The 15509-nt window shown below is 37.4% G+C and overlaps 1 protein-coding gene across 3 annotated transcripts in view; it reads left to right on the top strand.

Annotated features, from left to right (window-relative positions):
- The window catches only part of Hbs1l (HBS1 like translational GTPase), a 68981-nt gene that overhangs the window by 3350 nt on the left and 50122 nt on the right, over positions 1–15509 (top strand). The window contains exons 3-5 of one of the 3 annotated variants that reach the window (XM_027401910.2): positions 5586–5699; positions 8583–8777; positions 10554–12625. In XM_027401910.2, coding sequence (XP_027257711.1) covers positions 5586–5699; positions 8583–8777; positions 10554–11929 — 1685 coding nt within the window. In that variant the 3' untranslated portion in view covers positions 11930–12625. Of the gene's footprint in view, positions 1–5585; positions 5700–8582; positions 8778–10553; positions 12626–15509 lie in introns of those variants that run through there. The other 2 variants (XM_027401909.2, XM_027401911.2) reach the window with 2 other exon arrangements.

The following is a 15509-nucleotide window of genomic DNA, read 5'->3' as shown; positions in this document are numbered from 1 at the left end:
TATGTGTTTGTGTAGGTGCATGCTTCTGTGCTTATTTGGGGAGTGTGGAGGAGAAACTCAGGTATCTTGTATCACTCTTCACTTTAGTCCTTTGAGACAAGAGCTCTCATAGGCTGGTGGCCAGCAAGCCTCCGAGATCCTGCTGTCTCTGCCACCCAAAGCAGTAGTTTTACAGACATATACATGACCACCCCTGGTTTTTCATGGGTACTAGGAATTTGAATTCAGACCCTCATGGTTGTGTTGTAAGAGTTCTTACCCACTGTCCATTTTAAACAAAACTTAAGCAGTTTAAGGGAAGCTTTGAAGACTCCGTTTCTAATAGTCTCTGTATCATGCAGTTAATATAACCCACTGAAATGTTAATTGATCATTAGTGAAAGTCTAAGACCTCTGAAGGCGGTAGTAAATCTTATACCAGGATTATTTGGAATATTAGACTGACATTTGGGAACCATTTATTTGGGGAAAGAATAGTAATATTTAGGTGTAGATTTGAGAGGCTTGTACGAGTTGAGGTCTTCTAGATGCAGTAGCACACATTTTTAATTCCAGCACTCAGGAGTCAGAAGCAGGCTGATTGTGAGTTTGCCAGCCTGGTATATGTAGCAAGTTCTAGGCCATCTAGGGCTGCAAAGAGAGACTGTATCCCAGAACAAGTTGAGATCTACAGGTTTTGTTGATATGTGGTTTGTATGAAAGTGTACTCTTCATACAGCAGTGATTGCTCACAATTAATGCAAGTCAGTAGTCTAGGTAGGCCACATTTACCTAGTGTGCTAACAGCACAAACAGTTATTCTTTCCTAAGTTGTTTTCCCAAGGCTTACATTTGTGACCTGGCTTACTTGATGCCTTGATCAGAGACTTCTGGTGTGTCTCTTATGGCTTGATGTGCATCCTGCATTGTTCAGATTCTGCATACCCTAGCTGTAAGTTACTTTTTTTTGTACAATTGGAAGTCTACTGATATCACCAAACAGTAGGTAGTTAAATAGTTTTTGCTTCTTTGATAAACTCACTTTTAACAAAAGCATCTGAATATGATTTTTTTGTTTTCTAGAACATTTACAGGTAGGGAATGTGGCTTAGAAGGCATGCATGTAGCTTAGTTGGCATGTGTAAGATCCTGGGTGTGACTCCCAACACCACAATGTAGGAAGACAGCAGTAACAAAAATACCACCACCAAGAACAATCAAGAAAAGGAAAATGTGTGGCCTAACAGTAGCATTAGACTAGAACACACTTTAGCCTATGCTAGCTTGGAACATAGTATGAATCACAGGCTAACCTGTAGTCTGGGATTCCCTGTTTCAGAGTTCCAGAAGGTAAGATCACAGGCCTGAGCGACATGTCCTGGGCCTAGTTGTTTTTAGTGTGTTTTCAGGTAATTTCCAATGAGAAATGAGTAATTTTAGAATAGTTGCTGTTACTTAAAGCAGTAGAGTTTGCCATGGCAGAGCAGTAGGCTTTGTTGGCTGCTCTGTGAAGCAGAACCACCTCTTCATTACTGCTGTCATTGTTGGTGTCCTGGTTTGCTGCTTTGTTGCTGTAATAAAATAAATAAAATGTAGGACATAAAGCAATCTGGGGAGGAAAGCGTTTATGTAAAGAAAATGCCCCCACAGACATGCTCACAGGCCATCCTAATGGAGGCAATCAAAAGAACCAGGAAAAGCAATTTGAATAGTGTATTTTGTTTCAATTAATGTAAGTTGGAAGTAGTCCTTTGATATATTTTGGTCTAGAACCTTTACTCAGCATCATCAGTTTGTGTGTAAGAAGGACATTCTTCCCCACCCTTTGGTCTTTTTGCTAAAAAGCAGCTGTGTGCAGTCCTGTTCAGTTTACTGCTATAGTATGATGGGTAGAGAACAACCCTGAGCATGTTTGACAGGAAAGATGAATGGGCTGGTAAATTGGGTTGTAGGTAGGTAGAGTGATGTCTACTGAATGGTGTGTGTTTTGGCAGACTCAAAAGATTTATACAACTTATTACGTGAAAGAAGACTGGGATGGGAAATAGGAACCAGATTATGAAAGCTTTTTTTTCATTGTATGTCTGTGTCAGCTTTGACTGGAGGCATTTGAATGGGGAGGGGATTTAGCAGGTGACCATGGTGATGTGCAGAGTAGACCAGTATAGTAGACTACACATGGGCAGATTAGAGGTGGGGCTTGTAGGACAGTTTCTTTTCCTATTTTTTGTTTGCTTGTTTGTTACTTTGGCTTTTTCAAGACACAGTCTCACTATGTAGCTTTGTGTGTCCTACAACTCAATATGCAGATCAGACTGGCCTTGAGTTCACAGGGATCTGTCCTGACCACCCAGTCCCAAATAATCACTCAGAGGCATATATTAATTACAAATTCTTGGTTGGTAGCTCAGGCTTGTTACTAGCATATTTAAATTAAGCCATTTCTATTAATCTATAGCCACGTGACTCGTGGCTTTATCTATCCTCTACCATGTCTTGCTTTCTGGACTGCTGGATGGCATCTCTCTGGCTCTGCCCCTCTTCATCCCATCATTCTGTTCGATTGTCCTGCCTAACTTTATCTTGCCTTACCATAGGTCAGTCAGCTTCTTTATTAACAATGAGTAATACATACTCACATTGTACAGAAGGATTATTTCATAGCACCTCTACCTCTCAAGCTCTCAAGTGCTGGATTAAGTGCTCACCATGCCCCACAGGGCAGTGTTTCTTAGGCATTTCTGCTGGTATGAAAAAGTGGAAAGTAATGGTTAAATACAGTTTCTTGCTTTTTTTTTCCAGCACCACTGTATCAGATGCTCCAGGGAGGATGCTAAGAACTATGTCTTTAATGTGCACACAAATGTGTAGGAAATGGTTGTAGGCAGTTTCAGGACTTAGAATTCCTTGGACTTTCATGTATGTCAAATGGGTAAGCCAGGCGTTGGTGGCTCACACCTTTAATCCCAGCACTCGGGAGGCAGAGGTAGGCAGATCTCTGTGAGTTCAAGGCCAGCCTGGTCTACAGAGTGAGTTCTAGGACAACCTCCAAAGGAATACAAAGAAACCTTGTCTCAGAAAAAAACAAACAAACAAAAAAAACAACAAAAAAAACCAAAAAAACAAAAAAAAACTCAAACAAAAATTACTATGGGTAGCGTTCAGAAAATGCACTGAAGCTTAAGATTTAAAATTTGAAAGAAAAACGTTTACATTTATTATTATCTTACCCTTGCTTTGATTTTTATTTGTACTAGTTGCCTTTTGGGTTTTGATTTTAACTACAAGGTTTGGATTGCCCCCTGCCCCCTGCCTCCTATCCCGTGTCCCCTGCTCCCTCTCTGTCTCTTTCCTGACCTCAGCCTCTATGGTTTCTTATTCTGTTGGCCTCTGTGGCAATCCCAACCACTAGCAAGGACTTCTAGAACACTTGCTATAGTACGATTTGGAAGTTAGAATTTTTTGTTTGGGAAGGTGTAATAGCAAGGAACATCCACAGAAACAGAAGCTTCTAGTAGGAGGTGTAGGAGCTTGTAAGTAAGAACTTTTGCTTTGCTATGGAAATCTCTAGAGTGAAACTTGCCAGGGGAGCATCTGATTTCTCATCACAGTCAGCATTGAACTGGTCTTAGGTTTTTTGGGTCACAGCGGTATGAGACATAGTTGGAGAAATTGCACAGTTAATGCAAAAAAGAGTTTTGGGAAATAATTCATAAATCTCTAGGCAGAAAATGACACTATTTGCATTTCTAGTGTAGCTGATAGAGTAAACTAAAATGCCACAGATTTTAAGAATTTGCTTTAGATCACTAGATGTAAAAGACTGCCAATCTAAGTATTACATGGTGGGGTGCCCTCTATTATAAGACTCATCTCTAGCCTGAGACTTTAACCGTGGAAAAAGCATTGCAGAATCTGAAACAGAATGTTTCTTCAGTCTTTTATCTGTATATCCTCCTTGAATAAGATGGGGAAAGATACACATACATGTAAATCATATAAGGTGTGTCTTTCTGAAATACTTTGTGGTGTTCAAAAGTAAGACTAAAAATAAGATTAGGACAGGCCATTCAACCTAAGAAAAGTAATGAAATCAGTGATGGTCTTAGTGAAAGTGCTGGCACACCTGGACACATGCATTAGCTTCCTGATGGATACAGATGCAGGACTCTAGAGTTTGCAAAGGCAAAAGCCTGACTGAGTGAGGTGTAAAGAATGAGTAATGTCGCAAAGTCGAATGTTCGCATAAGCATTCCTGGGACAAGGCTGTGGCAGAGAGTGTGGTCTCAGTGTAGTGACAGGGCAGTAGGGATCAGACTTCCCAAAGAGCAATGACGTTTTGCGTTGGAGTGGCATTTTTTAGACTGAAGCATCTTTCATTTGTCACCTTCTTCACACCCTTATTTACCAATTACAATGACCTAATCTGAGGAAAGAAAACATGCATTTTACTTCTCATTTTCTCTGCATGTATTCAATTGTCCATTTGTTCAGTCTTTAGTTTTTTTCTATTCTTAACCTCCTTTATTGTAACTGCACCAATCTCCAGTGATTAATTTGTTTCTCTCCTACTTGTTAACTGTGTTACTCATTTGGATTTTAAAGTATACCATTACAAATTTTCTTTTTTCTTTCTTCCCTGCTAATGTATACTGTCATTGGCTCATGGCCTTTTGATTTCTGATTATAAATATTGTATATGGCTGTAATTTTTATTTTCTTTACATTATCTATAAATTTGAGAGGTAGTTTCTCTTTCAACATTAATACCTCCCTGGAACCATGCTCAAAAGTCCAATGTAGGAATTCTATGCAATGGGCTTATTATGTTCTTATGGAAAGTGGAAGTGATGTAAAGGCCCCACAATGCCTTGTTTTATAGCACTACATTTGTGTTTCTGTCCTTTTTAACATGCTAACTTCACTTCCTTGCAGTTGAACAGGCTTGAGGAAGTTCAGTGGGCATCCATACTTTGGGCTTGGATGATAACTTTTTCCTTTACTCACTTTTTTGTTTATGTCACTGAGGCATCGGTATATATTGGCATTTTTACAGATTCTTTCTTTTAATGAAATACTTAATACCCAGTTGCATTCCATATTGAATGATGCCCCAGTATGTTAGAGAAACACAGACCAATATCTGAAAGTCAAAGTTTTCTATATATGTCACTGGTTTATGGTGTTACTCTATGATTGAAAAATGAGTTGTTAAAAACTTAAGGCCTTTTGAGGGCTGGAGAGATGATGGCTCAGTGGTTAAGCACACACTTGCTGTTCTTACAGAGGACCATCCATAACCTCAGTTCCAGAGGATCCAATGCCTCTCTGATCTTTGAGGACAGATAACATGCTTGTGGTATACATTGACCAGCGAGTGCCACTATGTCAAACAAATATATAATGGAGAGATGGGAAAGATAGAATATGTGAAGGAGAGTTGGGGAAAAAAAGAGAAGCAGAGCAGTTCAAGCACTGACCTTACACATACTAGAGTAGCACTTTACCAGTGGAGTAGAGTCCCATCTCCTTTATCTTCACTTGTGTTAAAAAATAAGAAAAAATTGGGAACTGGCTGTATTATAGGATTTCATTTTGTATTCTAGCTGCTCAGTTTATTTACTCACGACGTGACAACCCTGTAGAAGAATATGGTTATGAAGATCGGAAAGAATCTTCTAATTCTCTTCTGAATCACCAGTTAAATGAAATTGATCAAGGTATGGCTTTTTTTAAAATAGCACATCTTCATTAGCTGAAAATGATTAATCACTAAGTAAGAATTGGTGAATTTTATTGAAATTATTCATAGTAATGATTATGGACAGTAATGATACAAGCCTATCTTATGCTTTGAAGGAAATTTTACATCTTATTTAGTGTGCTTTTAGAGAAGTCTGTTGAATTGTGTGACTGAGCAATTGATTCCATTAAGCATACCAACTGTTTAGTAACAGGACATTGTGATTGTGAGTTTTCTCATCCTTTCATCTTTTACATGGAAGAGAAATTCCAGTGATTCGTTATAAGAAATTTCAAAGAATCGTGGTTCATGAGCTCTTGGGGAGCTGGTGATTAAATGATAGGAGTTGCTTTATTTACACGAATGATAGCTTCTGAGAAGTTTAAAGATGTTGAAGACCAGAGTAACACCCTACAGCTGTTCTGGTTGTCGTGTCTGTGTGAGTGAAGTTTCAAGATGGAACCTGGAAAGAGTAATAGCATTGGCTGTTTGCTTATTTTTAACTCTTTTAAACATTCGAAAAGGATAACTGTTTTGGCTTCCTTTTACAAAGAAATTTCACATGTGACATTGCTTCAGATATTTCTTACACCATAGACTGAGAGGGAGCTGAGCTGGCCAGGTGCATGAGTAATGCTGTCTATGGAGAATGAGTGAGGCTGAGCTGCTTTATTCTTTCTTTGCAGTTGGACTTTATACATGCTTTTAACTTGAACATTTATAATTAATTTGGAAACAGAAAGAAATGGTGTGTAAGCTAATCTTTGAATATGTTAATAAAACATTAGCAACTGGGACTAGAGAGAAGGCTTGGTGATTAAGAGTACTTGCTGCTCTTCTAGAAGACCTGGGTTCAGTTCCCAACACCCACATGGTGGTTCATAAATATCTATTACTCCAGTTCCCTGGGATCAGATACTCTCTTCTGACCTCTGGGGCACCAGTTTGGGCCTGATGGATATACATACATGAATGCAAAACACTCATGAAATAAATATTTGTTTTAAATGCCAGGTGCTAACAAAAATTAGGATAAATGGAAAGAAGGCATAAATATACAACATTAGAAAAAGAAGGAGAAATTCAATTTTTCCTACTTAAATAAAATTAAACTCTGTAGATTCATTTGAACATCTGATGATTACACAGCTAGTGAGTGCACTCCTGACTGCTTCTTTGTGTTAGCATAGTCTTGAGGGATAAGAAGGTAGGGATAGAGTAAAAGTCCCTTTTCTGCCGTGTGTGTTTCTGTAGTCAGTGATTAAGGACCTATGGAAGTCTAAGTTACATTTGAGAAAGAAGGCTAGCTTTCTGTACTGACATATAACTACTTACATGACAAGGAAAATTGTGACCCATGTTAACTAAGTGCTTTGCAGGCACTGTATTAACATATACTAAATCTGACTGGCCTTATTGGTAAATCTTTTTTATAGGAACATGGATAGGCTATGGATTAATTAGGCCAGCCTGACTGTGTAACCTCCACTTTTCACCCCCTTAATACTGTTCTTCTTTATGAATGTGTAGGGAATAGATCCTATGATTAATTACTGATGTCCTGATTCTAGCTCTGCCAAGTGTTGCCTTCCAATTTCAGTGATTCATGTATTAATCTAACACACGTTACTTTCCAAGTAACAGAGAAAGCCTGTGTAAATCTTACACAGAAGCAAAGCAGAATTGTCTTGGTATTTGAGGAATTTATTTTGTAATTAAAAAGTGCAGTTAAACATGCAGTATAGCTTTTGCAAAGGAAAGTCTTGATAATAGATGCCTCATAATAGATGTTCAGCACAGAAGCTTATAAGGTGCAGATAAATTGCATTCTGTGTCATGTCTGGTATACACAGTTCCTGTAAGGATTGGATATGATCAATGTGAAAATTGCCAACTGCTGTAATACTCAAATGAGTATTTGCTTTTATTCTTTAGTCTCTAGTACTCGGTCCCATTTTAGCTCTTACGGATATGAAGACTGATGAGTGTTATACTGATTTTTTATAATAACTTAGTTATAAGAAAAATGAAAATCTTTAAGCAATACAACCCCTGGTTTAAATATGGTTTTAAAAATTAATGCTCATTTCCTTCTTTATTTCTTGGACTTGATTATTTTTATGTTAAATTATTTTGATAATTTTAAAGGATATTTGTTGGCTATGGAGAGCTTGTTGGTTTGGAAAAAACTTAGAGCAGTAATTTATGACATGTAAGAAATATAGTTAGTGATTGACTAGATTCACCAACAAGTTTGAAATAGTCACACAGACCCTCTCTCCCTTTCCATGCATGCTAAAAGTGAATGGTAGAAATTTCACCATTGCTGTCTACAAATATATTTGTATTTTGTAAAGATTCATTTTTAGTATTTTTAATTATGTGTATGCCTGTGTATTGGTGTGTGCACATTGAGTGAAGGTGCCTGTAGGCCTTAATAGGGGATTGGATCATCTGGAACTGGAGTTACAGGTACATGGGTGCTTGGGAACCAAATTTGGCTCCTCTGTAAGAATACTACCTGCTCTTACCCTTTGAGCTGTCTCTCCAGCTCCATCCATTTGTATTTTTCAAGCAATTGGAAACATGTAACCTCATCCTGTATTGAGAATATTATTGTATACAATTTATGTATTTTTTCAAGTGTTATTCAGAAACATTGATTACATCGATTTCTTCTTTAATGAGATGTGAGAAGACAAGTACATAGTAGGTAAAACATAGCCATTATGAATAATTTCCACTACAGAGAAGGCAAGTTTGAATATAGTGTAGTTTCAAATTCTCTGGTCAAGCATGAAGATCTGGAGCTCTTTCAAGATGCTGTGCAGTACAGCTTTTTATCTGTTTTGTGTTCTAGCTCGTCTTTATTCATGCCTTGATCACATGAGAGAGGTCCTGGGAGATGCTGTGCCTGATGACATACTGACTGAAGCAGTTCTCAGAAACAAGTTTGATGTCCAGAAGGCTCTGTCAGTAGTTCTGGAACAAGATAATGTGCAGAATTTGAAGGGGAAGAGTGAAAGAGTGGTGTCTGCAGGAAAGGCATCAAAAGGTATGCTTTCACTCATTCTCTGTGAGCTCTTCTGGGGTGCTTAACGGTAGTTTGAGTTGAGAAAAAGGTGAATTTGCTCGAGTTGTTAAAATCTTAGATACTACAGTTAGCTCAGTTATTATCAGTTGGCTTTCTAGTTTGCAATTTTGTTAAAACTTTTAAGTATATGAGTGTTTTTGTCTGAGTTTCTATTTGTGCCCCACATGTATGCAGTAACTTAGGTCACAAGGTGTTGGATCCCCTGAACTGGAGTTCAGGATGGTTGTGAGCCACTGCGTGGGTGCTTGGAACCAAGTCTTGTCCTTGGCAAGAGAAGAACGGTGGTGCTCTTATTGAGCCAACTCTAGCCCCCTAACTTGGGGATTTTTAACCTGAGTATTGTGTTCGCTTCCTGTTATAGTGTGCATGTGTCTTTGTGTAACCAACAGCACAAAGGAAATAAAATCAGATAAAAGAAGACATTTTCCTTCTTGCTAGTTTCTTGCTTGCATTCTTTCTTTCTTTCTTCCTTCCTTCCTTCCTTCCTTCCTTCCTTCCTTCCTTCCTTCCTTCCTTCCTTCCTCCTCTTCCTCCTCCTCCTCTTCCTCCTCCTTTTCCTCCTCCTCCTCCTCCTCCTTTTTGTTTTGAGACAGCATTTCTCTGTGTAGCCCTAGCTGTCTTAGAACTAGCTCTTGTAGACCAGGCTGGCCTTGAACTCACAGAGGTCTGCCTGCCTCTGTCTCCCGAGTGCTAGGATTAAAGGCATATGCTAACACTGCCTGGCTCTTATAATTATAATTTCATGTTATTTAATGAAATAATATTAAGTATTAAAATTACACTCTTCACATTTCATTTTTAGCAAATGTGTAAGAAAACAAGAATAGCGATTATAGATTTTTAATTTTAAATTTTTAGGGTTTGGGGTTTAGAATTTTGTGGACATGGGAACTGAGATACAGTGTGTTAATTGGCATGATTCTGTTAGTAGATGTGTGATCATTTGTTAACTGCATTGATATGTCCTTCAATCTTGGGTTAGACCTTTGCTCTCACAGCCTACCACTGAAATCAGTGTGTTTCGGGGTGTGTGTGTGTGGGAGGTGCTCAGACATGTACTTTTAATTGATAATGATGATAATGTCTTCTATACTAATAACATGCCCCTAGGGCACAGGAGATCACATGTGGTATTTGATTATTGTTTTTGATGTATTAAAATACAGAAAAAAATGAACCCAGCTTTTCATTTTTTAAGAGAAGTTTTAAAAGCTGGGTAATGAGCTGGGCAGAGGTGGCTCATGCCTTTAATCCAAGACTTGGGAGGCAGAGGCAGGCAGAACTCTGTGAGTTTGAGATAGCCTGGTCTACAGAGTGAGTTCCAGGACAGCCAAGATTGTTTCACAGAAAAACCCTGTTTTGAAAAACAATAACAATAAACAAAACAAAAAACAAAAAATATTAATATTGGGGTAATCATGACAATAATTTCACTGTGATACAGCTTCACATTCATGAAATCTGTGATTCAATAAATTCATGAAAATTTACTTACCAGTATGTAGAGTAGTGAACATAGTATGAAGGTCATCTGAGGTTGTTAGAGGTAATATTCCTCTTTTGTTCTCCTCATATTCCCTATTGCTAAATAATGAACAAATATGGCTTTAGTTATATCATGGTCAATAAGCACTTAGTAATTAAATGCCTCATTTCATGTCTCTTTTTGGCTGCTGTGACTGTCTTCTGCAAATGTCAACTTGCTCATCTGAACATTAATGGCTCTTGTAAGGTAAGGAGTCTTATTTTCTTCTTCTGAAGTTTCAGCCAAAAATGTTCAAAATTTTTATCCTCAATCAGAAAATCATTTGGATAGCAGTAGCAAATCTGTTGATTATTCTAGCTCAGTAGCAAAACGTGGATCATACAATCCTTCACTGGTACCAAGTCACCATTTACTTCATAGGAAAAAGAAACTTGACAGACCCCAAAGTGAAAAGGAACTAGAATCATGTAAGTTAACAAAGGAGCTGTCCCTAGCTCATCTGACTGATGACGTGCCAAGAGATCCTTGTGCACGCCAGCCCTCAGCCGCACTACCCCCCACAGACAGTCTGCTGAGTCGACTTTCTCAGACCCCAGCATCTGAGTGCGCTCCCGAAGAGGATTTTGCTTTCAAAGGAATACCAGACTTAAAGTCCTTAATGAAAGAGAGCATTGCAGCCAGTGGTTCTTTGGGGGTTCAAAGCATTCCATTGCGGAACATCTTAGGAAGTTTAAATAACCCGCTGCATTTATCTAGCTCATTGGAAAATAATTTTAATCCCAGTATAAACAGGGATGTTGGACAAAGTGCCAAGAATAATATTGTAAAGAATAAGAGTTTACCATTTTCCCAGTGTGAAAGTCCATCCCTAGCTGAGTTGTGTGAGGAGCACAGAGTAAACAGTCCCAGCCAGTGCTTTACTTTGTCCGATCTGTATAACCAGTCATCTGCTAACTTGGGTTCCCTTCCCCTGTCAGAACTGGCAAACCGCTCTCAGTCTTCTAATGCAGTATCAGAGTTAACAGGATCTCTGTCATCTTTGGCATTTTCTGAAGCTTCTCCCACAAGAGACCTGGAGAATTTGTCCCTTTCAGATTTGATTGCAAAAACGATTGAACTAGATAACTCTCAGATTAAGAGAGATGCCTTTGAGCTCAGTTTATCTGAATTGAGGAATCCTGGAATTGATTCAAATATTGATCTCAGTGTCCTGATAAAAACTCCAGAGTTTGTTCCAAAGCCTGTAGTTGACCCATCAGTTGTTCCAGCGCAAGACACTAAAGTTCTAACCTCAAAGTTAGGGAAAAATTCCAGTTCTACTAAGGATAGTAAGAAAAACAAAAAGGGCTCCCTTGCTAGGAAAGCACCTTTGTCTCTGGCATGGACCAAGGCTCTTGCTGCTAGGCCTTCAGCTTTTGCTTCAACGCTGTGTCTTCGTTACCCGCTGAAAAACTGCAAGAGGCGCAATCTTGACCTCTACAAGACTTTCCTCTATAGCAGACAAGTTCAAGATGTGTCGGACAAAGAAATGAGTCCTCTTGTAGCAATAACGCCATTTGACTTCAAATCAGCATCCCCGGATGACATTGTAAAAGCTAATCAGAAGAAGGCTTTTACTAGAGAATAGTAATGAGAGGAAAACATGGTTACTCTTGCAGGCTTTTTAATTTTAATGTAAAGTCTTTGTAGGATCATTTTATATTATGGGATTCAAATTGTGATTTTTATTAAAATTGTCTTAAGTCCATTATATCAACTTAAGTTAGTAAGGATTTTTGCACTGAAAAAAAATTTTTTGTATGATGTCTTCTTGGAGTAATGACTGGTTTCATTTGAGTTGCTAGCTCTTTAGAGTGTATGTTTACAATGTGCATAAGGAAACATGATATTGTGAATTGAACCTTAGATATTTCATTTGAAAACCAACTTTCTTAAGTTTTATGAGGAGATATTTTCTTCTATGAAATATTTTTGTGCTTTTTTTCCTTAAATGAATGTGCAACTACTTGGGATTATCATAGTGTGAAAATTGTTCTTAGGATACATTACGTAGCTGAGATATGCTTATCTTTTCAAGTATTATTGCCATCATTCCTAGTTTTATTATTTTGCTTAGGTGACTACTAAAACTTTCCTATTAGAAACTTTTGAAATTCCTGATTTTAGAAAGTACTATGAGATAAGATTGAGGTGCATTTTTGGTGATAAAATGAAAATCTTTTAAGGGACCATGGAGTTGGATTAATACATAAATTATTTTTATACATTATATTTTTTTATAGACTTTTAAGGAATCCTCTTTAAAATAAACATATAGAAAGTGTTTGGAAGTATGTTTGTATGTTATTTAAATAGTTTTCCTAGATCTCTTTAACATTTCCTTTATGGTATACGGTAAATGGTGAGATATGGACCCTTCCTTTTTGCGCCTAATGACTGTGTGGTTCCATGAGAGTGCTTGTAGTCAGTAGGGTAAGGATATGTCTTCTGCAGCACTGGTCCTCAGCTAGAATTTGGAATCACCTGGAGGAGATTTTCTAAACAGCCAGTGTTGCTACTTCCGGGTGGCTGAGTTGGTTTCTGAGGGAAGCCCTTGAGAATGTGTTTCTAGATGGTCTCCAGGTGATACATCCCTGGAGGATTGAGGAATAAAATTCTAATGCAAATATATCTGACCAGTATAATTTTATAATTTCTAATAACCAGTAATATCAAGGATATTTTTTTTTTGCCTAGAATGATAAAACTTAGTGTTAATATTCTGACATAATGTTATTTCTTAGTGAAAATTGAGTAACTGCCCTCTAAGAATTTTTTTTCTGGCAACTATTTCACTATTTCTTGATTGTGTGTGTGTGTGTGTGTGTGTGTGTGTGTGTGTGTGTGTGTGTATGTATTCAGAGAGAGAGAGAGAAATGTGTGTTGTGAGTGTATTCAGATTTTTCCAATAGTGTTAGCTGTACACGATACTGCCATTTCCAGTATTTAATGAGCCACAGCACAAGTCCCACATTGTATTTGTAACTGAGTATTTCATTGTTTATAATGTCTAGGAGATTATAAAAACTAGAACGAGCATTTTGGGATTAGCATTAAAATTTGGGTTACCACCAACTTCTCTTTGGTTGTCTAGTCTTTTACTTCCATTGGTGTAGTAGCTGATGTATGTACATGACTTACCAACTAGAGTTATGTGTAGGCAGTATCCAGTTTAGAGTTGAATTGCATTCTGAGAGTTTGTAACTCATTATAACTTCTGATAGATTAAGCCCTATGCAAGTGGTTCTTTTTACATATAAAGCCACAAGTTCTTACTTAATCCACACTGAAGAGTGTGATAGTATTATTTTAGTTTTTATGACAGTAATTTTCAAGAAGAAAAACAATGCTTTGTGAGCTAGCTGTACTTTAAGTGAACTGTAAGTCCTTTTTTTGACTGATTAGGATTGAAACTATCATTTACGAAGAATTTTCTTGGTGCAGAAAGTTTATTACATGTTATATATACATTATTATTATTATTATTATTATTATTATTATTATTATTATTTCTTTTTTGGTTTTTCAAGGCAGGGTTTCTCTGTATAGCTTTGGAGCCTATCCTGGCACTCACTCTGGCCTCAAACTCACAGAGATCCATCTGCCTCTGCCTCCCGAGTGCTGGGATTAAAGGTGTGCGCCACCAACGCCCGGCCATTATTTCTTTTTTTAAGATAACTTCCTAGCCTTCCTGTTTCCTTGTCTTGGCTACTGGCCTGTCGGACATGTGCTTGATAAGACCTTGCCCTTCTGACTATGGGAATGTCACAGTTTCTGAGACTCAGAGGGTGTAACCGAGAAGCCTCTTTGTTGTTTCCGCCCATGGCTGTGGTCCTTGGCAAAGAGAGGTTGTGCTTGCTCATTGCTAGGTAGGCCATTGTGAGGATATTTACACTAAAATGTGCAGTAGCTGCTGCTCATTGACCAATCGCTGTCTTGGTAGCTCAGGGATGTTGTGAGTGTGTTAGGGTTACTTTATTCTCTATTTCAAACATCCATGTTGACATGCAAAGCCATTTCTGTTTGTGTTGTGATCAAATGCCTCAATTTAAATAGGAATACAATAAAATTAGTTCTAAATGATGTAAAACATGTTCAAAATGGTAAGTTTTGCTTTTTATCTCTTTGTCCTTCAAAGGATCTATTGTGTCCAGGGTGTTTTGTCATTTCTATTGTACAAGACAAAGTTCTTAAAATGGATTGTCCAGAGCTGGGATCCGTTCTGTACAGAACACTTAGCGTTGTGTTCTAACTTTTCCTTCTTTCCCACTTGTTTTCTCACCTACGTATCCCCTTTGCTTTCAGCCTTTCTTCCTTGTACTTTACCCTTTCTTTCTCAAAGAAATAGTAGTAACTGTTATATTTAACTTTGGTATCTGGGCTATCTTACCTCTAGTTGTCACCCCAGTGATAATGTCAGAAGGTGCTTTGAATGTAAAAGGAAGCACGAAAGGTAATACAGTGCAGAGAAAAAAAAAAAAAAACAGTTTGCAAATGGCTGCTGTCTTTTAGATTGGCCTTGAACAACCTATATTTGGATCATAACATACTGAAAAAGAATTATATGTTGTCAACATATGTTCACAAATATATATATGTATATATATATATATACAGGATATATATTTGTTTATAATATACTTATATGTGCTTGTGAAATGAGTTCTGTAATAGCTTAGAAATTGTTTTGTTATTTTAGTAATGGAATGTATATAAACAAATATAATTTTGTCTAGAAAGGGAAGAATTAATAGGAATTTCCACGATAGTTTTTACGTTTGTACCTATAATTATATAAAACTTTGTAATTGTGTAAGTAATTTTCAGGTTGTGGAAACTTGTCATATTTTGAATGTATATATACATTTTTATAAAGCTACATTAAAGAAGAGACAATTCTTAGGTTTTCTTAAATCAAGTATGAAAACATTATTTACCCTTGGAAGTTTCTATAGAAATTTGATACTGCAGATTGGTATTTTGTAACTAATGCAGAGAGTACTCCTGCTTTATGTCTCTATAAATGAATTCTAAACAGTCCATCTTGGTGTGAATAATTTCTTCTAATATATTCATCACTTATAGTTCTGGTTTTCCATGGGATGTGTGTATGTGTGTGTGCATGTGGTGTGTGTGTGTTGTTTGATATTTTGTAACTCATATAGAAA

The sequence above is a fragment of the Cricetulus griseus genome, chromosome 2 (assembly GCF_003668045.3).
Source record: "Cricetulus griseus strain 17A/GY chromosome 2, alternate assembly CriGri-PICRH-1.0, whole genome shotgun sequence".
Lineage (NCBI taxonomy): Eukaryota > Metazoa > Chordata > Mammalia > Rodentia > Cricetidae > Cricetulus > Cricetulus griseus.
This window is presented reverse-complemented; position numbering and strand designations above follow the sequence as displayed.